Source organism: Danio rerio, chromosome 15, assembly GCF_049306965.1.
Source record: "Danio rerio strain Tuebingen ecotype United States chromosome 15, GRCz12tu, whole genome shotgun sequence".
In the NCBI taxonomy this organism is placed as follows: Eukaryota; Metazoa; Chordata; class Actinopteri; order Cypriniformes; family Danionidae; genus Danio; species Danio rerio.
Window position 1 is genome coordinate 34,990,363 of NC_133190.1, and position 9,638 is coordinate 35,000,000.

The following is a 9,638-nucleotide window of genomic DNA, read 5'->3' on the forward strand; positions in this document are numbered from 1 at the left end:
TTGGTCAATACAAGAGACACATAAAGCTTACTGTTATAGCTAAGTTCTTAGCCTGTGGTGGAATTTGAAAAGACATGGCAACATCTCCCATTTCATTTCCCCAGCTTTCGTTTTGCAGAATCTGCTCTGATGATCCATCAATTGTTATGGTGGCTGTAAATTTCAAGTTCGGGGCTCTGTTTCCATCTGGATAAGTTGCAGTAGCCTGCAAAAAATGATGCAAAAGTGCAGATGTGGTACTAGCATACATTTAAACATTCATTCATTCATTTTCTTGTCGGCTTAATCACTCTATTAATCCGGGGTCACCACAGCGGAATGAACCGCCAACTTATCCAGCAGGTTTTTACGCAGCAGATGCCCTTCCAGCCGCAACCCATCTCTGGGAAACATACACACACATACACGCATACACTACGGATTTAGCCTTCCCAATTCACCTGTACCGCATGTCTTTGGACTGTGGGGGAAACCGGAGCACCTAGAGGAAACCCACACGAACGCAGGGAGAACATGCAAACTCCACACAGAAACGCCAACTGAGCCGTGGTTCGAACCAGCGACCTTCTTGCTGTGAGGCAACAGAACTACCTACTGCGCCACTGCTTCGCCACATTTAAACACATTAATGTTAATATTTAGAGGTATAACAAGAAAAGACAGTTCAGGCCACATACCAAAACAGAAAATACACCACCAGGGGTGAAATACGTCTTGGTTTTTGACAGATCAACAACATATGGAGATGTCACAATCTTCACAGAGGAACTCTCGGCTTCCTCCAGCATGCCACCTGTATAAAATTAGGATGAATACTGTATGAACATGTTTGATCGTTACTCCATGTGTGACACTGCTAATACATCCTTGAAGGACAAAAGATTAATGTCAAAACTTTGATATACACTACCTGACAAAAGTCTTGTTGCCTGTTCAGGTTTTAGGAACAACAAATAATAACTTGACTTCTAGTTGATCATTTAGCATTAGAAGTGGCTTATATGAAAGGCAAAGTCTTACATATTAGGCTTATTTTACCAAAATAAAATATGATCATGCCTTAATGTTTAATTAGGACATTAAGGTCAGACTTTGCTGAGACAAATTTCTTGTCACTTAACAGATGGGATGACTCCCATGAGCTTGGAGGACTGCATCAATACATCTCTGCAATGACTCAAATAACTTAGTAATAAAGTCATCTGGAATGGCAAAGAAAGGGTTCTTGCAGGACTCCCAGAGTTCATCAAGATTCTTTGGATTCATCTTAAATGCCTACTTCGTCGTATCCCAGACATGCTCAATAATGTTCATATCTGGTGACTTTTATGTGGAGGCTGAAGTATGAGAAGGAGTCTCCCATGGTTTATAATGGGTACCACAAATGTCTAGATACCTCAGAAAGTTGATGTTGCCATCCACTCTGCAGATCTCTTGCACGCCCCCATAACCAACCACAAACCATGATTTTTTTTCTTCAACAAACTTGACTGATTTCTATGTGTATATTGGGCCCATGTGGGCTCCAATAGGTCTTCTGCAGTATTTGTGATGTTTTTGATGCAGTTCAACAAATAATTAATCAGAAAAATCAACCTTCTGCCACTTTTCCAAATGATCAACTAGAAGTCAAGTTATTATTGGTTGCTCTCACAGTGCTCTCACACTGTAGTGTATTGCTATTATTTTCCACTTTCACTGGCATAGATTTCTTTACCATGAGTTATCTGAAAGTAGCAGCCAAATATTCAATAACTTTAAGGATTTTAACACTAAAGTTACAGTTACAACTTTATGCCACTTGTGTTTTTTGGAGACAAAATACATTTACATGATAAATGCTAAGGTCTTCTTGGATAAGATTTAGTGATTAATAAAAAGAAAAAAGTAAAGCTCTAAAGCCGAAAAATTAAATAAAATAATTATTTAATACATTGATTAAAAAACAGATATTTGCCACACAGCTAAACCTAAAAAAAAGTCAAAATTTAAATAAAATAAGCAAAAATAAAACAAAAATAAAAATAAAATGTTTATGCTAATTGTAATTGTTAATTGTAAATTTCTGATTAGCTGCATGCACTTTTTGATCTACAAAAAAAATTCAATTATGACTTACTTGCTTTGTCCAAAACTGAGACCGCAATATAAATATAATATCCTTCTATATAGCCTTGAGTGATATTTTGTGATGCTGTTTTTAAGTCTTTAGTAAGTACTGCTGTTCCTGCAGTGCCGTCCTCTACCTACAAAACAGCAGAATGTCAAATAAAACACATCAGATTCTGACAAGTACATTTCTTTTTTTTTTTTTGTTATCACAAACATTTTACTGCAATTTTTTACTCACAGTTATCTGCTTTTCAGTGCCTGGAAGATATATCTTATTGTGCTTTTCATCAACAAGTCCAAATCGAACATATGCAATCCCATTGACCCCCTTTCCATAAGTATATCTGAAAACACCAAAGACTGATGGGTTAGATCACAAAACCTTAATTCAACAACCAACCCAATCTAAACGTGACAGTATACTGAACAAACCTAGCAGAAATGTTGAAGGGAAAGGACTCGCTCATCAAAATATGATAAGGCTGTGAAGCCTCAATCTTCACCTCAAATGTGGGCAAAACTGTGAAACAGCATTTCAGGGGGTTATTCTGACAGATTAAATAATTAAGAACTCTTTGAATAGTCGGATGACACCTACCATATTCTTTGACCTCAAACTCCACTGTTGTGGTCGATTCTGGGAATTTATGAAATGACGTAATGATTTTCCATTTGCCTGTTCTGAAGGATTAATAAAAATTGCATGAAATATCACTGAGATTCATTAAAAGGCCAACCCTTTCTTAGAATACAATGCTTCCTATCGTGAAATTATTTTATGATGCATATTATATTGCATATTTGATTTCTACAATCACAGCTTTAATAATAAAAAAACACTATATCTAGTATTATTGTTTAATTAGTGCCCATGTTGTTGACTTACTGTTCAACTTCTGGTATAGTGATAGTTTTATCCAAGATTTGGTTAATAATCAAAACACGATTGTAAACAATCAAGCCTTTGGAGTTCTGTCAAAAGAAAAAGAAAACTGCATATTAATTTTATGTCATGTTGCATGCTAATTGCATTTTATCAAGACAAATAACAACTTACGGTTATTTGAACATGGAGTTCATCTTGTATGGGGAGCATGTAGTTGTCTAGAATGAAGATTCTGTATTTGACTGAAAAACAAAACAAGAAACTACATTTCAGTGGTCAGATTTAGTACTGATAAGCAAAAACAAAAACTGTAGGAAGAAAGTGTGCCGTTATACCGTTTTCTCCTGGATTATAAATTGGCTTGTCGGTTTGGACAAATATGTAACCCCGTTTTGTTGACAAATAGATGTTGGCTTTTCTGGCATCCTGTTTCTCAAAGATATCATTGCTTATGGCAGCAAGTTGAACATATGAATTTTTTTCAACATCCCCATACATGGTAGCATCAACCTACAGTACATGGGTTAGAAAAGCCTTTTGCAGTTTACTCTGGAGAAACACATTTGAAAATTTAAAGTGAAAAAACTTACCTTGAGTTTTACCACAGCCTGGTAGTTATTGTTTTCATTGAGGATTATAGATCTTATTTCTGACAGAATTTCTGATTCTTTCTGTTTTTCGAAGTACAGTTTCATTCTTATTTCTTTAGTGGCTCCATGAAGCTGTACACCCACAGTCTCTTCCACTCCCAGGTGAATTACATTTGGAGCAACAATAAGGCATCTGTGGTATATAAATGCACACATTTTAACTTTAATTAATAAAATAGTTAAATGTGCAGTACATCGCTTATTTCTATTTGGTATGCATAATGCTGTCAGACAAAAAAAAAACTTTATAATTAAGAATTAATTGTACTAAAATAAAATAAAATGTAAAAAAATAATTTAAGGTTAATTAAAAATCAATTTCAGAGGCAAGTTAACATCAGATAATTTTAAACTTCATATGTCTTCATACAATTTTTAAATGCACCAAGTTCAACATACTTAAGTGAGTTTTGGGAGACCCCATTACTCAAAAGTTTAAGTACATGCTGCAAATGCACCAAGTTGATTAAAATTAAATATGTAGGCCTATGTTTTGGTAGAACCCATTACTAAATTAAACTGAGGAAACGAGTTTACTCAATCAGACTTAAATCAACTTTTTTGGGGTTTTCAAATCATCTTGATGGGCACTTCCCATATACATAATGATACTGTACAAACTGAAGATTCTGTGCCCCCACATCAACCCTATCATAAACCCAATCTTAACAGGAAACAATCTGCATTTTTACATTTCCAAAATACTTTATACTGTGTGATTTATGAGCTGTTTTCCTCATTGGGACAGAAAAAAAGGTCAAAATGGACTGGTACTGCTTTTCTTGGGGACATTTGGTCCTCACAATGTAAAGAATACAAAGTACACACACACACACACACACACACAGAGACACATAAAACATAACAGCACAAATAATGATAGAAGAGAACATGCTGTAATTAAACAAATTCTGCAAATCAAATTGGAAAAAAGTAACTAGTAAACAAGTCTAATACTTACGTGGGTTTCTGTGCATCCACCACATAAATACCAAAAACCACAAAAAACAGATGATAGATCATCTTGATTTTATTAGCTTGCAGTTGTTTATTATTCCATTAGTATGTCTGCTATCCACAGACTGAGAAAAGAGTAAGCTATTTCCCACCTTCATCAAACTTGGCTTTGATACTTAAAAAAGGGAAAATTTGGCAAAAAAGTCATGGTCATGAAGTCATGTGATTTACAAGAAATCGTGTTTACAACAGAACACAGCATGGACAGCAGCTGTCTAGAGCAAAAATCATGAGAAAAGAAAACAAATTAAAACAGGGACGTGTCATTTTATGTCATGTCCTGTTAGAAATTTGGTTATTCTTATTTCATTGAGTCTTGTTATATATTCCATTTAAACAGTATAATAGATTGTATAGTGTCAGTCAATTATCAGACATTGACTGTTTCCTCTGTTTTAATTACACTATTTTAAAGATATAAAATTGTTAAAATTACTAAAAGACAAAACATAGTGATGTAGCTACTGTTATTTATTTTTATTTTTTTTAGCAATTCCTTCAACATGAAAAGTTTTTGGTGTGTCTCACTTGAAAACCCAATTTTCTTATACAGTAGCTTTCCAGTAATAAATACAGCTGTTCATGTCCAATTTTTGACTTTGATTCTGTATTTACTAACTGGTTTAAAAATTTTATCCAGGGTTGTCAATAGCAGGCTTAAACTCGATTCAATTCACCTTCATTTGTAATGTGCTTTTACAACATATATTGTGTTAAAGCAGCTTAACATATAAAAATGAGAATAATAGTTAAATAAAACACTACATATCACAGAACATTTAAGAATATGGGACATACCAGCAAATCAGGCAGGCAGGAAAGCAGTGGTAGAATGCTGGTTCCAGTTCAATTAAAACTGAATCAGTTCAATTCTGAAAAGGAAAATATGATGCTATTTCTGTACTATTTCATCCTAGGAGATGAATATTGACAGCATTCTAATTGCATAAATTCTAAACGCAACACTTCACTGCAGTGAGAATATTAAGTAAATGTTCGGGATTCGCATTTCAAGACAACATTTGCTGGTGCCACAAAAAAATAGGCTACTGAATCTACTCTGAGAACTGAGAATCAGTTCCTTTATAGACCATTTCAATGTGGCGATGTCACAGAACCATAAACATTTCCTTTTTGTTGTCAAACTATTTTACAACTGTAACAAGAGGCAATTGAACCATATCTTAACATTAAAACATTGTCATAAAATTATTTGTCAAAATGTGGACCTTTTTGGATTCTTTGAAGTTTTGGAAATTAAAAATGTAATACAGGAAATAGGTTAGGACCATTGTTATTGTTTACATACCTAAAAATGTTGTTTAGTAAATTCAAAACAGCACATATTCAAGTGATAAATGACAAATATGACATAATAAAAATTAGTTATTCATGCCGCACTTCCATAGTTGCCATAAATCTATCAAAATGTGTTTATAGCTTTAAATTCCTGTCATTTCCTGATTAGTATTATTGTAATACATAAAAAGCAAACAGGACAGCATGGTGGCGCAGTGGGTAGTACTCTCACCTCATAGCAAGAAGGTCGCTGGTTCGAGCCTCAGCTGAGTCAATTGGCGTTTCTGTGTGAAGTATGCATGTTCTCCCCATGTTTGCGTGGGTTTCCTACGGGTGTTCTGGTTTCCCCCACAGTCCAAAGACATTGCGCTATAGGTGAATTGGGTAAGCTAAAATTGTCCGTATTGTATGTGAGTAAATGAAAGTGTATGGGTGTTTCCCAGTGATGGTTTGCAGCTGATAGGGCATCCTCTGCGTAAAAACATATGATAGATAAGCTAGTTATTCATTCCACTGTGGTGACTCCAAATAAAGGGACGAAAAGAAAATGAACGAATGAATAAAAACCAAACAGCAAAAATCAACATTTATCATATATCATCATATAAAAATATGGCATCCTGTAACCTTCGAGCTATACTACAGGTTAAATGTAATAGATTACCCATTTTGTGTAGCAAAACCAAATTTCGCTCTCAAAAATAACCCCGCAAAATCAATGAAACAAAGTCCGTCTGAATGTAGATTTGGAGCAGGTGAAGGCTACATTATGTTAATAAAAGACAAGAGGAAAGGTTTGGGAACTGTGTTAAAAGATGTTTTTAGAGCTATTCCTGCATTTGAGTGAAATCTGTGAGCGACGATATCCACCTCACTATGTCAACAAATAAAGGAACGTCACGTGAACTAGCCCTAATCATGAACCACGGCCTCGCTTACTGCTCCACTGTTGTTCGCACAAAGAGCTGGAACAGCATAGTGGAAGAAATCTGAAGTGGAAAAAAGCAGGGCCAGAACACAGTTGTGAAAAGAACTGAAACGCACAAACACAAGACCATCATTGCAGTTACACACTTTCAAAAATTTGCCTTTAAAAATGCAAATAAAACGGGACTTTGGAACAGGGTGTTCACAACGTTAACACATCCCAGATAGCAAAAAACACTCGGGCCAGTTGTTAAATTAAAAACGGAAACAAATTAACAATATTTAATATTTAGCAATACTGGAAAAGAATGACTGCTTATCCTGTATTGTAGGCAGTATTGATAAACTGAAACAAAAAATATTAATACAAGTAGTAAGAACGCCGTCCCGCGGTTGCTGAATGTCACACAACTACAGCCTTCTACGTTGTGACAATGTAGCGAGCACAGCGGCAACGTTGTCTTTGAAAAAAAAAATACAACGTTGTGCAGACATCGCTACAACGTAGATGTGTTTTTTGGGTTGTTGCCTCTATTAGGTATTTCTTGTGTTAATATTTCGTAAGGGTAGACATTCAAGCATAACATGATCGGGTCTTTTGTCAGTAAATTGGTCTATACTTTATTTATAACGTGTCTTGAGAATTTGATCCCATTATTCATGTCTTACCAGAACAAATACAGTGAATAGCCTATAATAAAAAACAGCTCGATAAATAGCATTACAATTATTTAAATGAGCCGAGATTTATCAGCAGATTTCATTAATGCATGTTTCGGCAGTGAATTCCTATTTATTTATTTATGAACATGAGTAGATAAATTCATAAATTCCTGCATAAATAAAACAAAAGATTAACAAATAATGCGGACAGTTAAATCATTAAATTACCATCAAAAGCCTGCCAATATATATATATATATATATATATATATATATATATATATATATATATATATATATATATATATATATATATATATATATATATATATATATATATATATAAATTGAATGCATTTTTATAACGATCAACCAGTGATGGCATAAAGACCGCCTTATGATGATTTATAATTATTTACCTGCCCGCTTTTAATTATTTATAAATTTATTTATAAAATTTGTGGATTTTTATATACATTATTTGTTTGCATATTTATTTATTTATTGTTTTATTTATGCAGGAATTATATGGCTGCATTTACTCTGTATATTTGTACATTTTTAAATAGTTTTTCCAGGATTCGTCCTCCATATTTCATATGCTTCAATTCAGTTATGCAATCTTGTTTCGGCAGAGAATTCCTATTCATTTATTTGAACGATCCTGCGTTCAATAATTTTATGAGAACAGATAGTTCACTTTCTACAAGAGTCAAAGTAAAACATTACTTAATAGTTTGTTAGTAACTTTGTCAAAATGCATGACTTTTTATGTCATTATTTGTTCTAACACATCTAAAACAATACCTTAGTCTGATTATATTTCTGATTTATCTGAAATGTATTATTAATATTAAAAGATTCTCAGACTCACACAAGTCTGTGTATTTTTATTCGTGCAAAAGTCCCTTCAGGTGCTCCGTAGGAAAAAGTCGCGAAAAAAGAAAGAACCAACAACAACCGTCTTTGGCTTTTTCAAAAGCATGCCTTCAGAAAATAAAACGGAAGCGCAGGAGAAATACTGTAAGTTATCTCTGAATAACAGAATTTTGTTTGCTGACAATATTGTCCATACAATAACGATATATAGTCTGCTTAAACAAATGTAGCCCATATAAACACAAAAGTATCTAGTACAGATTCCAAATGTAGAACAGTTTGCCCATAACCATATTGTAACATTGCTTTTACAGTTCTCGGGCAAAGATCATGTTCATGCAAGTTTATTGGGCTCCCTCTGCTAGTAACCATAAGTTTTCTGGTGAGTTCATGAAATGATACATTTACAGGTTGTTGCTATACCAGCTTCTTATCTGTGTTGGTCCTATAGCATTTCCCTGTTAGATAAAGTGAACAAATAGTGCGATTGCTGTTTTCAAGTCCAACTTACAGTACATGTGATTTCAGACCCAACATTCAAAGCACAGTGGTAAAACAATATAGGGAGCATCACAAGTTGTCTCTGAATGAATGTGCGAATATAAAAGCAACTTTATCTCAATCATAAAATTGAACATGAGACACAGTCAGTGTATGAAACATATAAATTATTTTTATATTTATTTTTTATTTCATATATATATATTTTTTTTTCTAAATAATTTGTAGACCTTTGACAAATCTGTATAATGGCAGCATATGGCTTCTCATTTGCTTTGACCCACCAAGAAAAAAAAAAAAAACTACTTGTTTTGTGTTGTCAACATCACATCTACGGACGCAAGATTGCTGATGAACGCAAATTGAGAAACAGCCAGTGTGTTGGAGTTGTGTTGGAACTAAACTGTGCTGGGCTGTGGCACTCCAGGAACTGAGTTTGGCACCCCTGTTCTAGCATGACATGCACACTCAAAAAAAATGTACCATAATAAGTCCCGTTATTAATGTGGGGTTGCCTTAGTGGAATGAACCCCCAACTTATCCAGCATATGTTTTATGCAACGGATGCCCTTCCAGCCGCAATCCATCACTGGGAAACACCCATACACTTCCATTCACACACACTACAGACAATTTTAGCTTTACCCAATTAACCTATAGCACATGTCTTTGGACTGTGGGGGAAACCCAAGCGAACACGGGGA

The 9,638-nt window shown here is 34.3% G+C and overlaps 2 protein-coding genes across 6 annotated transcripts in view; one reads left to right on the forward strand and one right to left on the reverse strand.

Moving 5' to 3' along the window:
- Nucleotides 1–4,783, reverse strand: part of c4 (complement component 4) — a 33,388-nt gene extending 28,605 nt beyond the window's left edge. For both annotated transcript variants that reach the window (XM_021466464.3, XM_005157372.6), the window contains exons 1-11: nucleotides 4,610–4,783; nucleotides 3,589–3,781; nucleotides 3,334–3,508; nucleotides 3,170–3,240; nucleotides 2,999–3,084; nucleotides 2,711–2,793; nucleotides 2,545–2,632; nucleotides 2,351–2,456; nucleotides 2,120–2,246; nucleotides 678–793; nucleotides 32–205 (exon numbers count right to left, since the gene is read on the reverse strand). In XM_021466464.3, the coding sequence (XP_021322139.1) occupies nucleotides 32–205; nucleotides 678–793; nucleotides 2,120–2,246; nucleotides 2,351–2,456; nucleotides 2,545–2,632; nucleotides 2,711–2,793; nucleotides 2,999–3,084; nucleotides 3,170–3,240; nucleotides 3,334–3,508; nucleotides 3,589–3,781; nucleotides 4,610–4,671 (1,281 nt within the window). In that variant the 5' untranslated portion in view covers nucleotides 4,672–4,783. The remainder of the gene's footprint in view (nucleotides 1–31; nucleotides 206–677; nucleotides 794–2,119; nucleotides 2,247–2,350; nucleotides 2,457–2,544; nucleotides 2,633–2,710; nucleotides 2,794–2,998; nucleotides 3,085–3,169; nucleotides 3,241–3,333; nucleotides 3,509–3,588; nucleotides 3,782–4,609) is intronic.
- A 3,687-nt stretch (nucleotides 4,784–8,470) lies between these two features.
- Nucleotides 8,471–9,638, forward strand: part of si:ch211-162k9.5 — an 8,834-nt gene continuing 7,666 nt past the window's right edge. For all 4 annotated transcript variants that reach the window (XR_012390943.1, XM_068213769.2, XM_073923872.1 and 1 more), the window contains exons 1-2: nucleotides 8,471–8,577; nucleotides 8,748–8,815. Coding sequence is in view for 1 of the 4 variants with exons in the window: in XM_068213769.2 (XP_068069870.1) it covers nucleotides 8,538–8,577; nucleotides 8,748–8,815 (108 nt within the window). In the remaining 3 variants the exon portion in view is untranslated. The remainder of the gene's footprint in view (nucleotides 8,578–8,747; nucleotides 8,816–9,638) is intronic.